The sequence below is a fragment of the Ischnura elegans genome, chromosome X (genome assembly GCF_921293095.1).
Source record: "Ischnura elegans chromosome X, ioIscEleg1.1, whole genome shotgun sequence".
Taxonomy (NCBI): domain Eukaryota; kingdom Metazoa; phylum Arthropoda; class Insecta; order Odonata; family Coenagrionidae; genus Ischnura; species Ischnura elegans.
In genome coordinates, this window is record NC_060259.1 from 44,724,476 (window position 1) to 44,752,348 (window position 27,873).

General features: G+C 37.1%; 1 protein-coding gene across 1 annotated transcript in view; it reads left to right on the plus strand.

Moving 5' to 3' along the window:
* LOC124171143 (calcium-dependent secretion activator) overlaps positions 1-27,873 on the plus strand; it is a gene marked incomplete at its 5' end in the record, with an annotated part of 262,640 nt that overhangs the window by 89,075 nt on the left and 145,692 nt on the right. Inside the window, one exon of the mRNA XM_046550281.1 lies at positions 10,854-11,021. Coding sequence (XP_046406237.1) covers positions 10,854-11,021 — 168 coding nt within the window. The remainder of the gene's footprint in view (positions 1-10,853; positions 11,022-27,873) is intronic.

Below are 27,873 nucleotides of genomic sequence, written 5' to 3' on the forward strand. Positions count from 1 at the left end.
AATCCTTCCACTTTATGTCAAAACTAGTCCAAAAACAATGCTCTTTTTAATGTTTAATTATTATATGAAAAATTGATAAAAATTAATAAATATTTCCGTGTGTTTATTATGAAACGTTTACACTTTTATAAATTATGCTTTTAAATGTATGGAAAACAAGCTCAACGGCTCACGGGCGAAAGTAAAAACTCAATTTTTGCTGAAATTCCGATTTGAAATTGTTTTACTATTTTTTCTAATTTTTACGGCTTCTGATGACTTTATTGATAAACAAAATATTTAAATAGCTACAGTTACTTTATCTTCAGACATCATACTATCAGACTACGCTATTTTTATTTTCCAAAAAAATAGTGAAACTTTAGGATTTTTTCAAGCTTTTTTCGATATCCGCTCAATGTGGGACGGCCCCGAATAAGTTTCATAGGACTGGTTATAAAGGATGTAAAAGAGAGAAATACGTCGCTATAAAAAGGTAAGCGGATAGGAGAGAGAAATGGAGAGCTGCGTTAAACCAATCTTAGGATTGTTGACTATTGATGATGAGCTTCAAAGTTGTTTGGTCTATCTCATCCTTTTTTGTTGCAATTAATGGTATTTCCATCGTAAAATCAGTTTACCCATTGCCATTGCCCTCGGCAGTGAGAGAAATATCTCATGGGAAAAAACGAGCCGTGTGAGAAGAATGCTGCAAATGAGTCAAGCGCGCATTAAAAATATAATAGCTGAAAAATCTTTTGAAATATTTATAATTAGTGGAGGAAAAGCAATTTTATTCCTTGGGTCTTAAATCAACGGTCTTTGGATTTGGAGTTCAGTCCGCTAGCTACTTCACTATTCGCCTCGGAAATGGTGAGGGAGTAATCAAAATAGTTTGGTTGATTTTCGATTAAAAAACAAATAATTTTAAAAAAAACAAGGACGAGTTTGACCAAATTATTATTATGTAACCGATTCTCCTACCCTTCTGCGCCAAACTATAATACGGATCTCGTATCACGAAGTCGACGTTCGTATCCTCCTCTTCTAAGTATCAGAATATCACATTCATTCAATTTACGGGTATGAAGACTAGGTACGTTTACCAGGTTTCTCAAGGGACGGGCGCAAGCTCTGGTGAGGAGAATTACGGATGACTGGATGAAGAAAGTAGGCGGGAAGTTTTGGAGGTGGGCCGAGGATTGGGCGACATTCGGAATACCTAGCACACGGATATTACAATAGAGGATCCTCGAGTCTGCCTTATTATGTGTTGTCTCCCACCGCATATTTAAATGGGTTTGTAGAAGTCGCCACTCACATCGTTGACGGACAAATTGATCCGAGTTTCACGGGGAAATAAGGTATAATTAGGGGGTTTTAACCGAAATTTACATTCATCATGATGTTATTTATCACATTCATAACTCTTCAATTCTATTCCTCGCATTTGCAAACATACTGCAAAATATTGGAAAAAAAGTGGATCGCATTGCACTCATCACATCGCCGCGGAGATTTTTGAAAGCCGATTAAAATGCGATCGAAGTGGCAACAGAAATCAACCTTCTATCGGATAAAATTGGGCTTCTATGCAGTCTCCTTGACCCAGCAGTTTGACGAGGGAGGAGAAGAGCTGCGGGTTGCGCCCCTTGCCAGGATCCGCTCCTTACTTGGACAGGAATCATCTCTGCCATTCAAGGAAAGAGGAGAAAAAATAAATGGACTATTAAAAAAATATAAAACACGCTTTTAGCAATAAAAATTAAACGTAAAAAATAAGCTTTTCATTACTCGAAGAATTAGAAGATAGTACTGATTTGGTTTTTTAGAAATGAGTGTTGAGGAGCCTGAAACCGAGTAATGATTGGCACTTACGCTTTATTCTCCCAATAATGAAAAGCAAATTTTTTTACTTTTTGCTGAATTTACACTGTTTTTGGAAAAAGCGTCTTTTTCATTTTTAATTTAATTTTTACCAGTAACTGTTTGTGAAATAAAAAATATTTAAAATTTGAAAACAAAATATCAGAATGGACTGGGCTTGAACTCAAATCCTCCGATAAATTTCAGTATCAAGAGTCAAAAGAAACTAACGCCTTTATTGAGAAAATTCAAGTCGATCTGAGTGTAGGAAGCGGGGAAAAATAGATTACAAGACTCCATCGATGAAACAGGAAAATAGACAAAGCAAGTTAAGAAAAGGCGTGTAAAAATATCCACGATTGCCAAAGATACATAAGAGACATGCCTAGACTGCATAAATTATAAAGTACATGACTAGAGAGGCATTAGTGAAAATTCACCTCCTTCAGCCATTTATGAAGTCTACATTTCACATAGATTATTTTTACCTCTTGATTAATGGCAAACGAGCTTAAAAATGCCTGAAAAGGGATTGTTGGTGCTTAAAATATCAGGATGGGAAGGGCATAATTATAATAATTGGTACGGCGTAGTTTTAAGAATTCCTTGCATTCATTTTAGCGTCTTCTTCAGAGTCCTGACAATGCCTTGTACACCAGTTTCAACTTGTAAAGTGGCATGAAACTGACAATTTACACGAAAGTAACCTGCTTATGCCTTGGGAAATATTACAAGGTATAATCATCTAGAGTTAGCCTCGCATATGCGGGAAAAAACATCCATTTATCGAATTTTATGATTTAAATCAATGTAAGGTGAATGTATGATGACGAAATTTTAAGAACTTTACGGTGAACTTATTTTTTAAACAGTCTATAATTTTATGTGCATGTGAATAGTAAAGTCAACATGACAGTTTTCCTTCAAATTACATCGAAATGAACTTCATAGGTCAAGAGGATGATGAAAATATTTGTTTCTTAAATTTCCGCGAAGCAGTGGTGTCTATAAGCTTGCGTCTATTGGACCGTATGCGCTTATTTGATTTGAGAACTGCTCTTATTTAACTAACAGATCCATCAGACTAACTCACCTCGTATGAAGGGGCTTTATTTACCGAATTTATCGAGTGTCGAAGATATTCATTCCTAGAATTTAACGACCGAAACCAATTTAAAATAGCTACTTGATTATATTTATATCCATATGATAAGTAAATTCATAAGAACGAATTTAGAAGCGATAGTCACAACTGAAGAGCAAAAATGAATAGATTTTGACCAGAGCTGTTACGGTGAATTCCAATATATTTGGTTTCAAAATTGATAGCAATTTTTCATGGCAGAGTACATCTAATTGACTAGTTGACACTTTTTTAACGATATGTTCATGAATTCATGGAAATTAAAAAAAATATTACAACATTCATGAATATAATGTTAAAATATTTTCATCTTATGTATGAAATGTACCGCGCAATGAAAAATTCTCATCAATTTTGAAACTAAAAATGCTAGAGTTCACCGAGACTAATGTGGTAAAAATGTCTTCATTTCATTCAAATCATTCTGATATAAGAGTATCATTTTCTGATATAAGAGTATCTCCAAGTTCTGAGGGCCGCTTTTATCGTATTCTATACATTCTGCGCTTGAACATACTCAGATGTTTTCCATCACTCTCTTGAATCTCATGCGTGGTTGATGACGAAATATTCCAGTTTTGGTTTTGAGGCAATAATTTACGAGCACTCAGCATAAAAATGATAGCTGCGTGAAATCGGTTGATTTCGAAGAATTTAAGTTTCATAAAGGACAAACTTTAATCGATATATGTAGCCAAAAACATTTTTACCTACAAATATAGGTATTAGCACATATTGTAAAATGCATTTTATTTGTATTTTTCCATGTGTACTACCTTATATTTGTTTCTTATATATATCTTTTAGCTATATTTACCCTAAATTTCAAATAAATTGTACAATATTGTTTAAAGCGTCACTTTACGTCGCGGATTCTTTTGCATTAGTAAAAATGCGCGTCGGGATTTGAATATGGACCCACGGGTTGTGGATATTAAGCTCTCACTCACTCCCTATGGCTTTTAAGGAAGGCATGGAGCATATATCAGTGAGGGTCAGCGGGCGATTACAGCAGTAGCGAAATATTTCACACCGCTAAACCGACGCAGAATATTTCGGAATACTATTAAAGCATTATCTTTCCTGTATTGTGCCAGAATAACTACTGTCAAGTCCAATGGTGCGCCATATATGTTGTTGTTCTTTAAATTTCATTTTGAAATATTGATTGCATCCGTGCAGCGTGTTAAAAATTCCGTTCGCTAAAGAATCTAAAATAACTTTATGAAGAACTTATGTTTGAACCATTATTTAATATGTCTGTAATTTTGGAAAAGAGGCTCAAAAACACCGTTCCTTGAACAAAGATTTCTTGCTTTCCCGACGAATAGACTGCGTGTAGAGTTCTCGGAATCGCCCGCTAATGGGATTGAAGTGGGCATCATCTATAAACTTTGCTCGGGTTTTCGCACGGGTAAGAAAATCTAAGAGCGTCGACGTTTCGTGTTCCGTCTCATCACCCATTCTCAAGGCTAATCACCGTGCGAATAGTTGACGAGACGGAACCCGAAAAGTCGAAGCTCGTAGATTTTCGTTGAACCCACTAAATCGTTTCACTGCTAACCAGCGGTAAATTACCCTTAGCCTTGTTGCCAGTTCTAATCATTAATTTATCGAGAATTCAGAGGGAGGAGGGAATTCATAATCCTCATTGTTTTGACAAATTAAAAAAAAAGTAATGTAAATAAAATGTTCCATAGAATTGAATTAAGCAAACTTTGTACATTCTATGAATAACTAATTAAAATAAAGAGCACCTTAAATTTCATCGCATAGAGTGCAGTTTGTGGTTAATTTTGATCGTTACATTTATAAGATGCGACGCATGGTTCGAACAAACCTAATTGCATAATTCAGCCGAGCCATGAGCAATATGGCCGGCCTCGATTGCGGCTGGGTAAAGTCCTCGCCTGTCAGGCAAGAGGTCGTGGGTTCGAATCACGCCTGGTGAGGTTGGCCCTATTCATGGCATGGTTGTTCGTGCACGTGTTCATGTTATCTTGTAGAAAACGTCGATATAAAAGGCTAATATGAGATGTTTTCGATGGTATAGGAATAAATTTTTTTAAATGATACAAAATATGAAATTGTTCATGGATCGGCGGAGTTGAGCAAAGACGTTTCTAACCATGGATCACATTTTCTTAATCTAACGATCAAAATTAACTTATATCACAGAGGTGCCTCGCAAAACAGGATTTTTGTCGCGACTATTGAAACAAAACCTCTTCTTATTCAACCTGTCTTCGAAATTTTCGTCTTTTTTCCAGAAACCACGTAATTTTTAGCGATCTCGAAACATCTTCAAATGTTTGTTCTCCATCAAATATATATAAAATTGGAAGGTATATCGATAAAATGGGGAAAATAATGCGCCTCTAACAGAGCTATGATGATCTTAAAAAATGGAACTTGAAAGAAATTAAATATCTTTATTTAAGTAAACTAAATAGTATAAAGAAATATTCGGAGAGATTTTCCATTAAAAAAGTGCCTTTGAAACTGAAATAAGCGATTATGAGAAAGCATGAGTGAAAACCCTTGGATTAAATTTCTAGTATTTATGTAGTTTTTATGGTCATAGTCATCCATTACCTTTGTCAGTAGCTGGGATGCAAAGCATCACGAAAAATTCCAAAGGGTAGATAGTTCACCAAATTTAGATAATTCACCAAAACAAATATGGAGTTGCAGTTATATTTCGTTGGGATCTAAACGCTAGTTCAAATATCTTCAAAATCGATCAATTCATGTATCTTTTTTTCTATCAACAACGACACATATCAGAAAGTCTGATTAGTCAGCTTGTCACGATGTACCAGATTCACTGTATTTCCCAATTCTTAGCCAGCGAATAAATATAATAATGAACAGAAAAAGGTTTAGAATAAATTATAAAAATTCCATGACTCTTCAAGGGAGCCAATAGAGTAACATTGCAACCACGATAAATATCGTACAAAATGTAAATTATAAGATAAAATGGTTGAAAAATAAAAAAAAGGTTAAGGAAACCTTCAATTTAAGGTTTTAAGATAGCGAATATAGAATTAAGGTTACTGATGATTCTCCGAGCGCATTTGTGGAATCGAACTGGAAATAATATGAGCGTGTGACACCAAATGAACGACTTTTATCCGAATAAAAAAAAGAGAACCAATGCTTTGAGCTATAGAAAAGAAATATGAAAGAAGTAAATTCATATTAGTTTCATATCCTTTGAGGTGATACATATTAGCGACACCGAGAGCGAAACTTTTGTCGTCATTTGGAGTGAATTGAAGAGGCAATGGCCTAACGGAAAATTGCAAGCGTCACAGGAAAAACGAAGCGAAGATAGAGTCAACGAGGGTGATGGGGCTAGGGAGGGAGGAGGGTTCGATGAACGGAGAAGTGGCGGCCGAGGTAATTACTAGGAGGCAACGCAAAGGGAGCGCGGGGCGATGGACCAGCGAGGCTTGTGAAAGTGGGCGGGGCTGCCTGTAAATGCATCGAGGAAGAAAAATTAAGTGACGGCCAGAAATAAGATTTTTCCGACCTGGTGACAGAAATAACATAACCACATTTATCCATGATAACGTATAGACTAAAAATGGTATTTTCACACCTGCTTATAAAACTCCACAAGCGATCATGATTTCGATTTTCTATGTCATTTTCACGGTATAGACACAGAATGTCAAAACTATGGTCGATAGTGAAGTTTTATACTGTATTATTATGTATCATGCATATTTTTATATCATTTTCAAGTTTTTTTCAAGTTTCAAGCGGTTATGTACTTTCAAGGTATAGACATAGAATATCGATATCCTGGTCGGTAGCGGACTTTTACATCGAAGACTGGAAATTACCATTTGTGGTATATATTTGATCATGCATTTTTCGCATTTCCACCAAGTCAATGCTGAAACGATTTCATAAACTTTCTCAATTTTTCGCATTTTGTTTCAGTTATTCTATTTTTATTCATTTATAAAATTGAACTGAGCGAGAATATACTTCCTTCAAGTAATATAACTTTGCCGGCCTCGGTGGCGGCGGGGTTAAATCCTCGCCAACCAAACAAGAGGTCGCGAGTTCGAGTTCCGCCTGGGTAGTTGGGGCTAACTATCCAGGCCATGGTTGTTTGTGCGCGAGTAATTTTTAAATTGGTGGAAAACCCCGAAGTAAAAGGCACATAATGTTAGTTTCTCGAACGCGGAGTTATAGAAGACACTGGTTTGGTGTAAGTGAAAAATGTAACTTCAACTCAAGACACTTCATTTAATAACATAAGATCAGAAGTGTATTGTTACACAAAGTAAACAGAAATAAATTTGGTCGCTAACCAACAAACATCTGAAACCTACAATAACAACAAATATTTGCTGTTACCAGCGATGTGGGAATGAATAAATAAATAAATAATATCCGTTGGCGAAGGGGTAAAATTCTCGCCTCCGAACTTGGGGCAGTAGCCAAAATACCATCTAACTGGTGATTTAACAATGTCAAATAGGCAAGTTGAATTATCGGCTCAGGGTAACTAAGGATAAGGAGAGTACGAAATAAATATATAAGAGAATAATACGTTCAATTTTAGGAATCAATATGTAACCGCTATTTTTATAATAATCAAGAATGGAATCTTAGATAGCACTATTGTGGGAGTGGGAGGTGTTGCGAGTTTGATCGTGTGGCCAAGGGCGCTGAATAGAGGAGGCCCAATTCCATCACAATTGAAGGTTGCTTTCTGTTGCCACTTCGTCCGCATTCAAATGGGTTTTCAAAAATGTCCACGACGAGGTGATGAGTGCAATGCGATCCACTTTCTTTCCAATATTTGGCAGTATATTGTTAGTAATTGAGAGGAATAGAATTTTTTTTTAATTATGACTTTGATGGATCACCTCTTTATGTATATTACTTTCTGTTAACAACGCTAATTACAATTCATTTCCCCGTGAAACTCGGATCAATTTATCCGTCAGCGACGCGAGTGGCGACTTTTGTAAACCCGTTTAAATGCGCGGTTGGTGGCAACATATTTTAAGGCACACTTGAGGGTCCTCATTTGTAATATTCGTGCGTGTGGTATTTGGAGGAGACGACCGACACATGAGGTCATTAGAGAGAAGAGGACAGAAGAAAGGGTGGAGAGAAACCCTGCGTCGGCATTAACCTGATCTTAAGGGAAGTTGTTCCACCTCCCACCCATTTCAATTGCTCGGTGGGTGACTACACATTCAGAGGCCGACTTTAGGATCCTCTTTTGTGATATTTGTGGTTTATTCATTCTATTAGCCGGGAAAGTTTTAAATCATTTAAAACGATTTAGTGCCTCGAATTTCGGCATATCTATTGATAACCCAGGTTCATATCTCTCATTTTTCTTAATTCTCTGCTTAAAGTCTAAAAATTTCGTCTACGGCTAGTAATTACTTCTAAATCCACTCCTTTCCGTTAACTCAGTGGTCTACTCATTTTTCAGTTCAATCGACCCGAATTCAATGTGTATATCATTGTAGGTGGCACGAGGAAAATCTGTCTCATCTTAGCATGGAAAGGTTTCAAAACATTTCAAACAACAAACAAACAGGTTTATTTGCGAATTTTTCGAGCAGCATCCATTTTGAGGAAATGAAAATCATGGTTATATCTGAATTTATTCCTTTTTCACTTTGGGATATCTTTTTCTTAAATCCTCGAAGTGCATCGTGGCTGATGGAAATGAACTGCGCCTCCTTTCATTAATGTGTGATCTTACATATGCCTGTGCCTTAGTTCGAGGTGAACTGTACCCTCACATATCTTCTACTCGTACTTCTTCGACACACTACCCCATCGGCTGCCTAAATCTGGTTCGGAGGAAAAAGTCTATCTATCCGTTCGGAAAATATCTGTCTCAATTTATCGCTTCTGTTAGACCTGGAAATATAGTGGGGCTCTAAAATGATGCTCTCCGTGTCGCTCTTAAAGATATCTATTCTCGATTACTCAAGCAATATAAGCCTTGCGCGGAGCCTCCGAGTCTATAGCGGCTCCCAGCCTAATTCTCTTAACATCTGGGTAACGCTGTCTGTACGCACCTAACAGTTTTTGACGAATCGCGCAGCTTTCCTTTGTATTTCATTCAGTTCACGGATTAAGTCTTTCTGCACCGAATCCCACATGCTCGATGCGTATCCAGGGTGTGGTCGGACGAGTGCAAAATAACACCTCTCTCATCCGAATCTTCCCATACTACGCTTGACGAATCCTAACTTCTTCAGGGCTCTGCCTAAAATATTTCTTAGTGTGTTCCCCGCAATAAGTTCGAAATTATCGTGACTCCCAGGTACTTCAGTTCGTCTGTTGCCTTCATGTTAATACCATCTACAGCATGGAGCCAACCTGGGGGTTGTAATAATGAGTAAACATGTTCTTGAGAGGTGTCAATGCACCCGCATAATATAAATCCATAGTCCTTCATAACCCGTTGAAATTAGTACAGACTATGTCTCCATGCGTATTTTTATAATATGAAAGCTGAAAGACCTTACGCAAATAATTTTATAAATAAATGAGAATGTTTCAGTTAAATAACGGAGCCCATAATTTTTATGGTGTGCCCAATCCTCTCTGTTAAAAAATTTGAGTGATTGTCTCATGAATAGGGGAAATGCGAAAAATACTTCACTTTTAGAATGTCGGCTAAGAGTTTCTACTGGAGATAGTTTCTCACTCGACCAAGGCTTTGCAAATTCACGTTTCCAATTGAGTCTGTAACACTGTTGAAAGTGATAATTGAGATCTAAAGTTTCCTGGCTCTAAGATAACTAAATTATCCGGATTTCCAATTATCCAGTCATTTCCACGAACTAGCTATAACGCAAGGAATCTTAATTCTAAACGGATTCCCGTGGGGAATTCGATAGAATGAATGTCCTCAGCTGCCGCTTGAACGGCCAATCTGGTACTGTGGTCGCGTTCATCTAACTATCCTCTAATTTCAATTTCGCCAATGAAAAAATCATCAACCTAATGCAATGAAAATAATGAGGCTATTGAGATGAACTTAAAGGGAGTAATTCTGCTATTGACTATTCTTATTCTATTGCTAATATAAATTGATAATGGGAGTAAAAGTATCTTGACCACAATCTATCGAATATATTTTGTCATCGTAGAGCCAGGATTTGTCATCTTATCGAATTGTATGTGTTTTGCCATTGGTATTTTTTTCATCTTGCAAATTTCAATCCATCAATTCATTGTTCAGCATTATTTTGACTACGTTGCAATAGAATTTGATTTGTATCTGAACAAAGGAACGGGAGCTTTTGGCTCGTTGTGGTAGACCAATATGGTGCTATATTAAGGCATCTGCTTTTATGATTTGGTCCTAAATGTGAAAAAATAGCCTGAAATATATCGTAATATATGAGTTTCAAAAGTAATTCTATGTGAAGATGTTGACATTTTACGGTCATTTAAATCGCCTATTTCCGTGTTAAATTCAGGGGGTGCAATGAGATGGAAACAATATAATAATTTCATTAATAATTTAATCCTGCTTTATATATAGAGATGGGGATAATTACTGCTCGGTTTATTTCCATTTGATTTTCAATTCATCCACTGCGTTAATTTCTAACCATTTTTCCTCGTTGTACTGAGCTTCGGTGCTTTCCCTGTATTTGTTTTATATGCGCAATAATTGATGAAAGCTTTTTACAATATTTTCGCATTAATATTGTTACCTTTAACTAGCTCTGCTTTAGAAAGATTTTCAGTGACATGGTCTTAAAAAACTTGTGCGGCCTGTTAATACTAATTACACGATTTATTGCGTTACATCCGTCGAATACTGTCTCATGTTCTTGTGTCTCTTTTGTTTCAGGACAAGCAGGAGCGGGAAGAAGAGGAGAGGAAGCGAAGACTGCAGCTATATGTATTTATTTCAAGATGCATAGCCTATCCTTTTAATTCCAAACAGCCAACAGATATGACGAGGCGACAAACTAAAATCACTAAGCAGCAACTTGAAACGATTCAGGGCAGATTTACTGTAAGTACAGAACCTCTAATAATACGTACTGCATGTTGATATTTTTATTAAGTGCAATTATAAACTGTTGGTTAAATCGCGATCAAACATTTAATGTCTACAGTAATGAAATATATTTAAATCTGTATCTAAAGTTTACCTTTTTCGAGTAGGTGTAGTTATTTACCAATTTGGTAGGCATTACAGAGTCTTCGTGAAGCATTTTGGAATTGTGAAGTATTATTGTTGTCTTGAAGTATCATTAAGTCATCGATGCAGATACCAACCGCATCAGAAAAATCATTTGTCCCAGCGTATAAGGATTAGATATCGTATAAATTTGGTAATGTTGGTCTAAATATCCTAATAACTGCCATGAGATGGTAACATATTATCATGTTTTGTTAACGTCTGTCTTCACTCTGCTGTGGCAGAAAGAATCGACCCCACGAATGGAGGAATAGTCATAGCCTTCGTAATGAGACTTCTAGTTTCAGCGCTGGACAGTTAAGAAAGAGTCGAGTGAGGTTTGGGAAATCGAGTCTCACTAATCTAATTAGCCCCCCCCCCCCCCCATAGATCCACCACTGAGTCTAACATGTATCAACCCTATACGTGCCACCTACTTGGATTGGCACTGGCGAGAAATGCCAATTATGTTTGCCAATGGTATTAAAGCTAAGTATAAAAAAATTTAAGCATAAAAATAAAATAGTATAAAAATAATAAAAGCCTATGCCAAAGATATTTAAACTAAATGTAAAATCTTTGAGAAAAAAATGTATGTTTACACATTTGTTTTTGGTACATCAATACACTATTTTTATTTTACCCTTATTATATTAATATTCAACTGCATAATGAATCCTTAATTTCATTCAACAGTTTATTTTCTGCATAATTATTAATTTGAATAATAACTACCTCAAAGCCGATATTTCGGCTCGTGGCACTTATCGGGTGATGAACGAAAGCCGATACATCGGTCCGCTGTACTAAGAGGGTTCAAATAGTCTTCCCCCCCTTTCATTCCCTCTCCTGAGAATGGATGATTTAAGATGACGAGACAAGTGCTTGGCCCGATAAAAAGCCGCTACTTCCTGTTTGTTTATTGGTTTCTTCATCGGGCCATCATGTCTAAAGCTGTATCCCAATTCGTTACCCATTGGGGAGCATGTATTTGAGCAGCCAGATTATGGAGAGCCAACCAAAAGGGAGCATGAATTAGGACATCCTTACGCAGGTGTTGCCATCTGCTGGACACTAGGCCAATGATTATCAAGAGAAATTCGGAATGATTTGGACAAATGATGAAGTAAACCCACATCATTAACATGTGCAAGTGATTTTGAGTTTTGGATATCGGAGAAAAGCACTTTGTCATGATTTTAGTATCCTAGGCAGCCTTTTTTTGTAATAGTATACAATAGGTTTTCTTCAATTGGTAGAATTAATTCAATATAATTTAATTGCTAATTAACAATTGTTTCTTAAGTGCGTAGTAGCTCAGTTTGTTTCGAAAGTGTAGCGTATATTCCTTTTCTGTAGTTAATAGTATTTCAATCATTCTCTCAACAAACTGAGTTTTAAATTTCCTTATCTTTCAGCAATTTAATTTCTAGTTTCGTATTTTTAAGGTCAGGTTTATTTAGTTTATTCATACGTTAGCGTCTATTTTGAAATAATTTTCCAAATCGGTTAAACGTTTTCCATTTAGATTTTTCCAATTTATTGCACCATGTTATATTTTACGTATATAAATAAGGTTTCGGAATTTTGTAGTTCCATTCTAATTATCACTGAAAATTTTAATTTTGGTTAATTTTTCTGATTCGAATTTCGGCTTCCGTCCAATGCCGCCTTATCTTTTCTACTTTTCAATAATTTTTACGTAATTTCTACTCTTCCTTTAACGATATTTCATTGTTAATAACGGAAAAAAATTACCAACTGATCGAATAAGTCTCAAAATATCAGCACTATTTGCAAACAAATAATTCCCCTTGCAAACAGCCATGTTGCCGTTCTTCAGATTTCTTCCTGGATACGCTTTCCACGCTTTGAATCATGGGAGAACATGGGAGAGGGATGCACTCGCTGATGCCTATATCTGGCGGCCAAGTTGGCTGCTCGATTTCCCTCCCTTATGATGGCTAACGAATTAGGACATCCTTTCATGATGGCGTCATGCCCAAATCCTGGGATTAGGGTAGTCAACTGGCCAATCGGGACACGGTTTAAGTATTCATCTTGAGGTTTTTGGGAGACTTCTAATTTCTCCCTCTTCTTAGCTCTTCCTCATTACTTACTAGTTCGATCCATTTTATCTTCATCATTCTTCGATAGCATCACATTTCTAATGTTTCCACTTTTAATTTATCCGCTGCGGTCAACGTCCAATCCACGCTCCCTAACAGGAGCATGCCTTTTAAGTAGCATCTGATGAAAGGACCGAGGTTATCGCGTTATTATGTTGGTTTTTGTTCGTGATATATGTGTATAGATGAATGCCCTCCAAAGCAGTACATCTCTCAAGCGTGAACGAGTAGGTAATTTAGAAGGCAGTTTTTTCTAAAACAATACCCGCTGAAAGGCTAGAAGCATTTCAATTCTTCTCAATTTACGACATTGCAGAAGGTTGTAATGGCAATAGCTTTAACTTCCTTGGCGTGTGCAGCAATACATGTCTTTCAATCTTATCATCTACGATGCGTTCGCCTAAGGTAAATGTAACCGCTGTTTGAAGTGTTCTGTCATGGAAAGCTGCAACACGACGGAGAAAATATTTAAAAATAAATTTTGCGAATGATTAATCAGGCAAATAAATCTGTAGTTGTAATCATAGATTTTTACATTCATAGGGCGATTATGCCGAGGTTTCAGGCCATTTTTAAAAACTTATACAGCATTTTTTTTAAATCAATATTCTGTAATAACTGCATTTTCTTTATTACCCTATGTGTGATTCTATATGTTAATTGAGGGCTTCAACTACATCCGATATCTTATGAACGGAGTATCTATTTTAAAAGCTTAATAATTGTCTGATGGCCCATTTTTTAAAGGACGGTGCATAATCCAAGCCCAACGATGGTCGAAGGTTTCGGGAGCAATATGCTAGAAAAATTTTGCAAAAAAAGTGTTACTTGAAGATTTTTGTAAGGATTCAACTATCTCCGACTAGAAAAGTGATCCGCGAAAGGGTCAAGTAAGAGAAATCTGAAAGATTTCAAAGGAATTGATGGATTCTTCTTTTATGGATGGCAACTCAGAATCGGTCACAGATAGCGATGAGGTGTACTCAGATGTGGTTAATTTTTAAGTATGAATACAGGAATATGCGTAATTACTGAAGAAAGATCTGAGGCTTTCCCGGCGTATGTTGAAGTTGTTTCAGGTTTACCACCGGGTGCATAATTAATTATGTTTCAGCGATGGGGAAACAAAATTTGTACTTTACAACATGAATCAAAAAATCTTATCTCCTTAGAATATTCTAATCGAGAGTTAGAAAAGCATAAATATAAATCGCTAATATTTTATCGATACCCTGTATCGATTTAACACGAAGGAGTTCGCTCGGGTTAATTTTGAACATAGTTCAGTTCAGCTCTTCCGTGGTTAAGCAAAGTTGGGTAGTAGCTGAATTTTTAATACTATCTTTAGTTTCTCGTGGAAACAAGGAATTTCATAAGTCGTCTGTAAAGCAATGTGACATTGCACTAATGTATTTATATTATTTTATCGTTTTTATCGGTTTTAGAAACTAATGGCGAATCAACTAATTGAAACTAATAGCAAACTGATGAAGAAACAAATTTTTCTCATTTTCTCCAGTATTTAGTACAAAGCTGCAACATTTTTATTTTACGTTGATTATTCTCCCGTAACCATTACGGCCATATTAAGTCTATTTCTACCTTGGGATTCCATCAAATAATATGAAAGAGGAATTCCTCGCGAGTACGGTAATTGCTTAATCGAGAGAGAAGACTGTTAAATATAGGATGGAAGCCGAAGTTGTTACATGATGATGATTTCAAAGTATAGGCACAATGAAATTTTTGTATTAACCCATTAAGGTCCAAGGGACATATACGTCCCAGTTTTTTTATATTCTCTCAAAATTAAATGAGAAAGAATATGGTTGTAAGAATTGGTTCCATTGAAGAAGAAGCTATTGGCTTCTAGTTTTATATTCTTTTTGTGATACCCAGATATTGTAGTTTCCACATTGTTGAGAACTTTCACTTTAAATGCTGTTTGCGAAGTGGAAATTTGATAGTTTATAACAAATCAATGAGAAGGTCGATTAAAATTGGACTTTCCGTTACACTTTATGTCTACCTATCCTGTGGTGTTATTCCCCAATAAAAATTCCACATTTGTGCTTTATTTTTCACAAAATTAGTGTTTTTATGTCATTGGACACACATGTCACTATGGACCATTACGATACTTCCACTGCACAAACGCTCATCAATCGCTCACCGAATCAAATCCGCTCCTCTACGAGCCCTAATAGTACTACATGAGTGGATTTGATTCGTTGGGCAATTATTGAGCGTTTAAGCAGTGGAGATATCGATAAAGGAGCGAGAATTGGTATTATTTCACATCCCAGACTATCTCAGAAACTGTTTGAAATATGAAACGCTTTCATATAATTTTTTTTGCAATCCACGCATTAATATTAGCCCGAAAACGTATTTTGATATGCATTCTAATGGCTGCAATATTTACGGACCTTAAACGATTAAGGTGAGAGTATTTATTTCATATTTACTCCATTAGGTATAAAACTAAGAAGTGATAGGAAGACATTCAGTCGGAAGCAGCACGTGAAGAATCGTAGTTTTACTTTCTCTCATGGGATGGACGCTTTTATTCTAATCCATGGTCAAGAGACAATCACGTGGCCGTGGGCGGAATAGGATTATAGGATCACCATTCGCAAGCCTCTTTGTTCGTAGCGAAGAGGGATCGTCACGCCTCCGCGGAGCCCTTGTCGACGAAGATCAGACAGTGATCCTAGTGGGAGCGCGATAGAGCGCGATCCAATTGCAAATCCAGTTTCAATGTTATTCTCATCGAGAGTTTAATGATTGCAACTGTAATTTTAGCGTTATACGAACTTAATGTGACCCTTAATTTATGCGAAATTCTCATCTGATGAAGAAACAAATCCGTATAATTTTCTCTAACATTTAGTGCTAAGTTGCGTCATTTTTATTTTACGTTGCTCATCGCCGTTTTGGCCATATTTTTTTACCTTTGAATTCTATCAAATAATATGGAAGAGTTCCTCTCGAGTATTGTAATTATTTTTAATAGAGAGAAGACTGTTAAATATGCTTTTATATTAACGGTATCGTAAATGCAACGCCATGGTTGTCTAGTTCCTGGTGGATTCAGAAGATAATCATTTGCAAATCAAGTGTTTGGTACTTATATTTTGCGTAACCTATTCTGTTCACGGGTGTTTTTATTAGTTGGATATTTTTTGCTATAATTTATTCTTGTAAATCTTTGAGCTCCTTAGTCTTTATGAGTTTCATCTTTATCTTCAGCCTATTATGCCGAATAAATATGATTCATTTATTGACTAAACTAACCCTTATTTGAACTGCTGAAAATTGATAAATTTCCTCCTGCTAACGTAAAATCTACGCTCCAAATATTTTCAAGAACGCTGAAGGTGCTCAAGTCATAGACTGTTCACAGAGAAGACCATTTTTTTGTCACTGAAGGAGCAAAGGATCCCTGATATTTAATTAATTTACCTGGCATACTTGATACAATTTTCTTTAGACATATACAGCTAAAAAGATCGCGAATATGAGAATTGCGATGGAAATATTTTCGATTTGGGGTACTTAAAGTACGGAAAGTTTATTCTTTGCTAAAGAGTTGGTGCTGTTAGCTTATTTTATCTCGTGAATTCAGGAAATTTTGGGAGTTTTCTCCACTAATAATTGAGACAGGCAATGGAAAACAGACATGCTTTCGGCGGTGAAGAAACCCATGCAACCTTCAGGGCATTCGGCGATAATTTAGCTCCGCCGCCCCTCCCATGCTGGCGAGTGAAATGATGGAGCTGAGCGTTGGAATTCATGTGCGCTAGAATGTATTGGTGTCTAATGGAAAGATAACCGCAAAGCTTGGGGGCATCCATTGATTACGAGTGGCTTTTAGGGGGGCAAGGGGATTAAGCCGATTCTCACCTAATCTCACGTGGGGAGATAGAGGAGGTCCTGGCCATTGGCGTAGCCAGGATTGTGAAATGGGGGCTCTACCAGATGTTTCGGAGTCCTTCCGGGGTGTATGGAAAATACCCCAGATCAAAGGGGGTTCGGGGATTTTGATGTAGTGAACGTGATTTTTTGGTACTCAAAAACAGTAATTTTATAAAATTATTCATCAAAATAAAGATTTTTATATTTATTTAGGCCACCTTACTCGTTCTGGGCACCTATTTTAAAGGCTCAAGGGGGGCTGTAACCTGGGAAATCCCCCTTGGCTACGCCACTGGTCCTTGCAAGTATCACGCTATTTTTTCCGCAAGAAACAGTGTCAAATTACGAGAAAACGGGGTTGAATTGAACAAAACATTTTTGTATATTAAAAATAATCAAACAATTTTTTTCTTTTATAAATAAAACGCAATGAAGCTTACATTAATGTATTTACACTATACATACGCATTTTGTACAATCTCAAGTGAGATTAGAAGTAGGGGGGAGAGTTCGTGCCAAATCTCACGATATCTAACTAAGAGAGGAGGGGGGTCCAAAAATCGCCAAAATCATCTCACGTAATAAACGGATGCCCCCTTGGCTGATAGGTTGGCTATAGGTATATATTAGGCGTAGAAAGAGCAGTGGAATGAACATGGAGCCTGGTCAATAAGAGTGGTGGTAAATATGAATGAGGCATTCTAAATTATGCGAGAGTAATAATATTAGAATTCAGTCATTGAGTAAGTATTTCCGATACAAATTACATCCGAAAAGTGATTAGTTGAAGGGTGATTTCGGGTGTTTAGGTTATCCTCATTTCATAACCGGCAACTACATCACGATTCACGTTCATAACATATGTAAATGAGTAGAGGTATTAATTGGTAGGCATTGGCGGATGAAGAAATATATTATGAAATACTCCAATCAAATAACTATCTATTCTAAAAATAAGGATAAATATAAATTTTCAATATACAGGGAGGGGCAGAATGGACTCCCTAGTTTCAGACAAGGTGGGTTAGCGGGGTGGGAGTAAAGGCGTTAGGTGGGGAAAGCGACGCCATTTTCAGTATTTTCTATAAAGTGGTCTGGTGAGCATCGAGGAATTGTCATAGAAACGTTCTTTAAAATCAATGATAGTGTGGTGGCGACGTAGAAGGCTTTTCGTGGGCAGTTTGGTTTGTCTCGGTATAACGAGGCTCCTGATGCTAAAAGGATTAGGAAATGGATTACAAGTGTACGGGCGACAGGATCTGCACTTCCTAGCAAACCAGCTGAGCGACCTAAAAGTGCGGAAGAAATAATCGGAGGAAAAAATTATAGATAACCTTTGTAATGAAATAGAGATTTTTGAATACGAAAAAATACTTCACCCTTGAGCATTGGGTGATAACTTATAGCAATTTTAAATCTTATTTGAATAACTAAACATCCACAGGGATATTTAATTAGTCATGGTTAATTATGGACGACAATCTTTCTTCGGAATGAAAAAGCATTCTTTCCTGCTGCATTCTTTCAAAATTCCGAATTTACCCGCAGAAGTTGTCAAAATGTTGAGGAAAACGGGATCGTACTAATTTCAGCAGATTCAAAGAATTTTGCATGGCCGGATGTTGAAATTCCAGGCATCTTCAACTAAGATATTTTTATTTCGATAATACAGAAGAGGAAAGCGGATATCCTGAAAAACCACGTCATCAAGTCGTTCGGATATTGGTGTTGCTTTATGCCTTATACGACAAAACAGTTCTTTCCATTTGTATTGGAAGATTTTGAGAGCAGGGCAAATCGCTGACAAAGATTGGTCTTGTATCCTTGTACCTCTGGCTTTATACGATGATTTTGTAAAAATGCAATTATACTGATGTCATCAATTGCAGAAGTTTTACTATTCAAGTAGGAAAATCTGTGTTCATTGCCGTTAAAGGAATTATATATTTTATCTTCGAACGTTAGTGGAAGAAATTGTTTGATGAATTAGAGTAAGTGGACATTGTATGGGAATAGAACTAATAATGGAATAGTTCGTATTTGTTGCCACGGAAAAATATTTAACAAGAACGGTACTTGATACATTAACCTGCTGTTTACCCAGCGAATGCGAATAACACTTTGGTGGGAGCAACATTCCTCACCCTGACAATGCTTTCATTTTCGGCCGCCTTTTAAATTTCCTGAGGCGTTTAGTCTAGCCAATTCTCACCCAATCTCACTAGGAAATCCACCCAACTCTTCAACGGTTGGTTCTTGGGTTCCTGGAAAGTATCACGTAATTTTTTTCCGCAAGATACATTGTATTAACATTTCGATCTTTGTAATCTTAAATACTAGGCTTAAATGATATTAATTGAAAATAATTAAATAAGTTTTTTAACAAAATCCAACGCAATAAAGCATAGATTAACGTTATTAAGCTGAAAATAAAAATTTTGAATAATCTCACGCGAGATTAGAGAGAGGGGGAGGGGGTCGAGTTAAATCTCACGATATCTCATTATGGGGTGGGAGGGGTCAAAAAATCGCCAAAATCACCTCACGTAATTAATGGACGCCCCCTAATCGGTGTCTCTCCTGTTTCATGAATGATGAGAATCCCTAAACCTTTTATGCTGCTTCAACAGTTGGTTCTTTCAGCTTCTATCCCTTGAAAAAGTTTTCTTTCCTTGCTATCCGTTTTAAGTGCCTCGCCATCTGTTATTTTCTCCTCCATCACATCATCTTCACCGTCCAACTAATCCTAATCTTGGTCGCAAGTTCTCATCTTGATTTCTCATTGTCTTCGTTTTTCTTTGCTCCATTTTGCGCATAAAATTGTTTCATGCTTTACGTGGTGGAAATGCGATGTATCCATGATGTAAATTGTAATTTCCACGCTTAAATACAAAACTCAACAACTGACCATGGTTTCAACGGATTATGAAAGTTTGAAGGTGATACAACTAGCACTCTCTCAGTAATTATATCCAGAGTCAAGGTAGGAGCAGATTAGTGGCAGATCCAGGATAGGGACGAGGGGGGGCTGCAATAAATACCAGCAGTAGTGGAGGTCGGAAAAATTACCATTCTATCTTGTGCAAATTGGATACCCCTTTATATTCGCCACTGGAGGAGGGATTATATGGAAGTGGCGTGAGAGGAAGGGGAAGAGCTAGTGTGAACAAATGAATGAAGACCGGTAACATGAATTTGCTTTATTTGAATATGAATTAACTTTATACATCAGCATTCAATATATTAAAAATTATCCAGACGATAGAGCGAGTAGGAGACCACAAGAGTCAGAGAAAAATATAATTATCTTAAAAATAGAGTGAAAAGATAAATGAGAATCACTTTGGGAATATCAAGGTTAGTGAGCTAATTTTGTCTTTGGCTAGAGCCTTTGAAGTACAGGTATTAGTCGAAGAAGACGTTTAAGTGGATAACCACAGTCCTAAGAAGAAGTAAATGTACATTTGCGGAAATGAAGTATAAATTTGTCATTCTTGATATGTGATTGAAGTCTTATTATCGTTAGTTTTTTATAATTGACCGTCTGACTAAACGTTGTTTTTGGATGTCTGTCCCTAGGTAAGCATAAACGGGTTCTTGGGACAAAACGGGAGGGGCAGAAGGGGGAAGTGAGAAAAAATGGAAAAATGAATGGGTTGAAGAGACAACTCTAGGGCGATTATTACTGCGGCAATTTCCATTCAAAATCAGTTGAAGGCTGGGTCACCTGTTCCATTTGCAAGAAATGGGCCCGCAATTCGTGTGAAAGAGTGGATAGCGAATCAGATGATTCAGTACTTGTGTGTGAATGTTACGATTAGGCTCAAAAAAAGACTACGTAAAAGTGTAATTCACCTAGGAATTCGTTCAAAATGAAAGAAAAAAAATACAAGTTGAGTTTTTCTTTTGTTTCACATATGTAATTTGTTTTTCTAATTAATTTTCACACCACCCCACTCCGCCCAAAATATAGACCCATAGAATGCGGCACTCAGCACTTGGAAACACTCCAAGATCAGTAAATTATAAAAAACAGTTGCATCATCTTTGATACACTGGGACTGAAGAGGATAGAGCTGGCCCCAGTCTCGCATGTGCTATATATTTATGCTGCCAGTCCGGGCGCTTTTCAAAAATGTTCGCAAGGCGGCGATATGCTCAGAGCAATCCATTTTTTCTCAATACTTTCATTTTAGCATTTGTATTCGCGAGGATTGCATTATAAATGTATGACTCGGTAGATTAAAACATTTAAATATTAATTTCTGAATACTGACCAAATTACGGTCTATTTATTCGTGACATTCTGAACGTTATATCGACAGTGACGGAAAGGTGACTTTCACGTACTCATTTCAACGTGTCGTGGGTTACGATACGTCCAGCGGCCGACTGGAGAACTCTATATCGTAATATTTGTGAAGCTGCCCTTCATTTGGACGGAATTGCTGAGCATGCTCTTTCTCCTTCTAATTGAAACCTAGCAAATGGAATGCCAGTCACTTTTCTCGGGTAACAAGCTGCACTGCTGCCCAGTAACAACTTCTCTAATTATGCAGGACTTCACTTTTTCCCGGCGAACGGTAGCAGTTAATTCTTCTCGGATTTTAGTCTGGGTAATTTCCTCGGTCTCCATCGCTGCCTAAGTTTCGATGGAATTCTTTTCCATCGTCATCATGGCCGATGATGTCAGTCTTGGGTGCCATCTGTATATATCCTCGGTGATCAAGTTGTGTCGATTCTGATTGGCGGAGACCGAGTTCACTTTCCAGCAATTTTCAAGATCGGGTTCCATGCCCTACTTAAGCTGAAACCTCATCTCTACTGAATTTTTTCTCGGATAGACGTATTTAGATTGCCTCCTTGGTAAGACGATCCCCGTAACCTTCAGAGTGGCCGTGTATTTTGGTCTCTTCCCATTTTATGGCGTGATCGAAATTGATGGCACACTCCAAGACTGCGGATTTTGATGCTTGGCAAACTCAGAGGTCACGCTTGTGTTCTTTGATTCGGGTCTCGATCGTTCTTCCCGTGCCTCCAACTTCTTTCGTCTTTATATGCCCGGGTCCCTTTGGCAGTGTAGCTAGTTGCTGAAGTCCGCGGTTAACTGGCAGTTATTGAATTCATTATAAAACATTCTGTTACATCTTTGTTTCAATATAGCTGTTTCTTATGTACATGTGCTTGTTTTACTAAATAAATGCTCTGAGGCCATTGCGTGTTGCAAGATAAATTCATGACTCCGAGTTCCTGCGGGTGTTATAAAAGTTAACTTCTTATTAAATTAAAAAATATTTAAAGAAAAGTGTGGGGTAAAAGAATAATCAAGTGGACTGTATAAAGCGGAAGAGAGACAATTCCCACATTTAATTCGGTTAAGCAATTAAACAAATAATGAACAATTAACACAAAAAATACATAATAGAGAAGCCTGGAAATACAGGTCACGGAGAGTCGGAGCAGCGGTGAGAATGCGTTGATCCGGCGAGCAGCATGCAGGAGAGGGCGAGCAACATGCAGGAAATATGCGAACAGCAACGTGCAGGAATAAGCGGGCAGCATGCAGGAGTAGGCTAGCAGCATGCAGTCCGGCGGAACACTCAGCTACGCTGGGGAGGGAGAAAGGCGAGCCTGCCTCTCGGGCCACTTATTCGTCAACTGCTCGTCAACTGCAACTGAACTGCACACTGAACTGCATTGCTTCTCCGCAAAGGAAAACGCCAGGAGACTATTAGCGCCCTCCTCGGGAACACGGGGAAGCCTACAGCAGACGATAATAACTGAAGAACGAAAACTATGAGAAATAATACGCAACAAAAAGGGTGTTACAAATTTTAATGCCAACAGACATACTGAAAAGTGAAGAAAACTGTGTAATTCCACATTAATATTTGACGTACCACCTACGTTTCGACGTGACAGGTCATCAACAGACGATGACATACCACGTTGAAACCTAGGTCGTACATTTAATATTTATGTGGAATTACTAATTTTTCTTTACTTTTCATTATTTAAGTGAAAGATAATTTGATTATTTACACGGAAGGATAATACTCGAACCTAGATTAAGACGTGGAAACCAATTAAAAAATTTGGGCGCGGTAATTATGACGTTCAATGAGTGAATAAATTTTCTGGAAAGTATATCTACATTTTGTTAATTGGCCTGCTTCTTCCATCGATCAAAGTTTTGTATACTGGAGCCGTAGAAGTGACACGGGATGAACATGAGTCGGAAGGTTATTAGTAGGTAAATAATAATCAAATTCTTAATATGTGCTTTCAACATAAGGCGTTACTATCATTTAAACTTGGTTGAATTGCATCATGGTTAAATATATGAATAATCACATCATTTTCGCTGACTACAAGAAATATATGTGAGTATATAATTGCTAAACGAGTCCTACTTTTGGAGGATGGTATGTTTACGAAAAATATATTTTTTGCACTTCTGTTCAGAAAATTAATCGAATCGGAACATCATTCATGCGCAAAATAATATTTGTAATGTGAAAGCTTTTGCAAGCTTGTAAGTTGGATTGAATCATTGATTAAATGATTTACACGCTAGAAAATTAAAGTATCAGCGTTGACAATAGGGGATGAATAGGCATATTTTTGGCACCTTGGTACCTTGCGAGCCACATATTCCTCCATCAACTGTAAAGCAAAGATTTTCCATGCGCCTCAACTTTCAGGATTGTCGTACCCGATCAATCTACACAAAATCCATATTCGTTTAAGGCCCTCAGGACTTAAAATCGCTTGATAACCCCCTCTAAGGACCGACAAGAGACTGAGGTAATTATGTTACCAGCGGTTGCCTACCGTTTGTAACGATCGAGTAATATTACATCAAGCAGATAACGCGTTCGTCCTTGTAAGATTTCTTACAGAGAGCACACAGAGCAAGTATGTTGACTTCGGCTACCGTGGCATTATTAGTTACGGGATGTGAGTATATTTTAGGGCTTTGTTAAAAAATATTCCTCATAGAGATAGGATGTGCATCCAAGGCGGTATTATTGAATCACCGATAGGCTGTGTTTCCTCATAACATTCCCATTTGTAGCCTCTTGAGATAAATCTCTGTTTATAAAGTCCACAACGGTATGTGAGATTGCTATTTGATCACATGGTTAATTTTATTTTTGGTTTGCTCTGCCGGAAGGCTTGTGTCCAGCCTGATTCTTATATCATATTTCGTAACGATGATATGTAATAGTTAGAGGAACATCATAATTGATATTGAATTTAAATTATTTATTCCCGCTTATTAATCAATTCGCTATTTGATACATGTGATGGATAGTGCCTAATTACTCTTGCATCGATGTCTTTTACCAAATAATACATAATAAAAAGTGATTTTTTTTTCTCCTACCACTACTCCTACTCCCTCCTTCATCAACATTATCTAATAATGCCTTTTATACCACTCATATTTTTAGCACTAGTATGCTGTTGCACTACCTTCCGGAAAATGGTGCTTCAAGCATAAAATTGATCTTCTGCCATCACATCTTCGCTATTTTACACCTTATTTGAGGGGGGGAGAAGCAAATGGGTACAAGTGGTTTTTCAGTCTTATCAGAATTAGGTACAGAAATTAGATAAAGAAAACAAACGAGATCCACTAGATATTTAGTTGTGCATTTGATTTTCCACTCGATGTCAGCACAGAACAGAGAGTCTTATGCTTATAGTGGTAAAAGTGGATGGCTTCGGTCTGGAATGGTACCTACATTTATGCTAACGCAAGCAACACAAACTAGAAATTACTTAAATCTTGTATTGCTATCTTAACAGCGCAGGCATGCTTATGGAAATTAGCATGATTTCCATTTATCAACTCCCCGCTCCCCGCAGGTATGCATAAAATTATTAGTAGCGCCCCTTACCCTCCCAGGAAACATTCTCCTCCTCTAGGTGCACTTCTTGTATACTTTATCATTCCCAAAGGATGATTTCTTTGACATGTACCCCTACCTGACCATATTATATGTATGCTAACGCACGGTGAAGTACTATTTCCCCACCCTCATACTTATAAATGTCCTTTTATATAATCTTCACCTTCCCGAGGGGAGCATGTGTTTTTCGTCATTTATCCAAGACGTCACTGCTATTACACGCGTCGTACCGACATCAATTCACACATATGGTTTAATTTTTAATTGGATGTTTCATCATTGCTCGACTGTGCAATGCAAATCTCTATTAAAACAATTGAAAAGCTGAATTTCTTATGAATTCCTTTATATTTTATTTAAGGGTAAGGTTTGGGCCTATGATAGATATAAAATCAATCGCTAGACCTTTAATGCAACTTCGAAACAGTATTTTATAATTCCATAAATTTCTCGAAATCTTTTCATATTAACGTCATTTCCGATAACTATTTCCGCTTGGAATACTTCAAACTTCGATCAAGACCCAATCAAGACTTCATGGGACTCGCAAACTTCGTTTTCTTCGTGATTGCAAAAACTGTAGAAAATAGCCTTTACGAAAATGAAATTATAGCTTGATAACCATAACCTGAGAAATCATACCGACGCAAGGGTACTGGCGGCTTTCAACCAACTTCTGCTTATGGGGCTTTCAAAGCTCAACGCGAAGTTTTGCTAGCATTTATGAATCTTTAAGTGGCTCCTCGGTGGCATCATCAACTTTTAAGTGTTTTTATGTGAACAGGTAACTATGTTAGGAGGTGGCGTTGAGGATGTTCTGGAAAAGGTTCCTTGTTATGGACTCTGAGAAATATTATTCATAGTCTTATGTTGTATCGGATTCCCACATTTCTAGCCTCTCAGAATTTCTAAGAAGGAAACTTGAAGTTTCTTGATGGAAGACTTTACTGGCTCTACAAACTGGAAAAGAACTTGACAAAGCTGAAGGGGTAAGTGCGAGTGACACATCCGTGGTCATCGTCATACGCGCCCGTATAATTTTATATTAATTCTACAACAGTAAGTGATTACTTCAATATTCCGCTAATTAATGTCATTTATTGAGCAATAATCGATTTACAGATGGATTTATGGATCGAAATAGGATTTAGTGCTATTAATTTCGTAATCAAAGTCAAAATATGCTCATATTATTACGAAAGCCTTGAATTTCCCTTAATCCATATTTTTATGGTAAACTTTTACGCCAACATTTAATTAGCTAAAAATGCATGGAAAAAAATTTCCTCTTACCCACATTGGAAAAGAGGAAAAAATTCTCGCACACGAACAGATTTTTGAGGAATTCACTCCTGCGCACTATTATCAGCACCACCTTAGGATCTACGGATGAAAACTGAAGAGAATCAGAATGGAAGAAACAAAATTGCGTGAAGAGTTCTCGGGATCGTCACCGGGCCGAGTACTGCATTACTACCGACGTTTCGATGTCCGACTCGGCCATCGTTCCCTGGGCTATGAGGGCCCAGAGGGCTATGAGCGTCCACTCATATCCCTGAGGACGATGGCTGAGTCGGACATCGAAATGTCGGCAGTAATGCAGTTCCTAACCCCTTGGCAATCCCGAGAACTCTTCAAGCAGTCGATTTGCCGGGAAAGTAGTATTTTTTTGAAAAAAAATTGCTTACAGATTAATTCTGTTTATTCTTTCTTTATTTCTTTGGCCTTCAGCGTAGGTAAAGAAATAGTTGTTTATCAACCAGAATTTTTCCATTCTAAATATTTCTGAATTTGCAAATTATTCAATTGAATTGAAGTCTACCTCTTTGTATGGAAGGAATATGGTCTGACCACAAATTAGCTCATTTGGTCAGACTAGAGTCAAAAAGTCCTCCAATGACCAGTAATGTCCAGTCCAGTTACTGACAACTGACTAATGTCCAACTGACGTTACTGACTTTATATGCCCGCTGGATGTTGTGGGATGAAGTGGGTTGAGGTACCGGTCGCAACATTTAACAACTATTAGGCGTACTTACGTGATAAATGTGGCGGCTAATCTTGTTTTTAGAAATTTTGTGGCAAAATTTCTAAGATTTCATTAATTTATTGAGATTGCGATATTTTTTTATAAATATTTTGTTCATACATTCATTAAATTGTAGAGGAGGCAACTTTGCATTTTTCTTGCACCTTTACATGAATGTTTTTTCACCCGCATAAACATCTGCTTCAGGCACCGGCCTTCAGACTGGGATTTCTATTCGCTATTATGATTATATAAGGTAATTTATTTACCTCACCTATTTGATTGCTCTTTGATTGATAATCATATTCGTATATGTAGCTTGAATATCCCCAACAACAGAGTTTTCTTCTTTATATTGTCGTAAGTAATGCACTCACTTATAATGGAATTGACACTGTCATAAATGCTCTCAACGTCTCTCATTAAAAGTACATCTTCATAGGTATTTTTCGGCTTCGTATAACCTTTAATGCGCTAATCACATATGGTTTACCTACTTTGTCTTTTTGTACAACCAGAGCGACATAACACACGAAATTTGATAGACGAAAACAAAAATTGTGCTTAGAGACCATTGAAGTTGATATAAAACATGAGCTTAATATGTAATACATTCGTAATCATCAGCAAAACTTCCGTAAATTCGGAATGCTAAGTAAATTGCGTTTTACAAAATGTGAGTAACAATA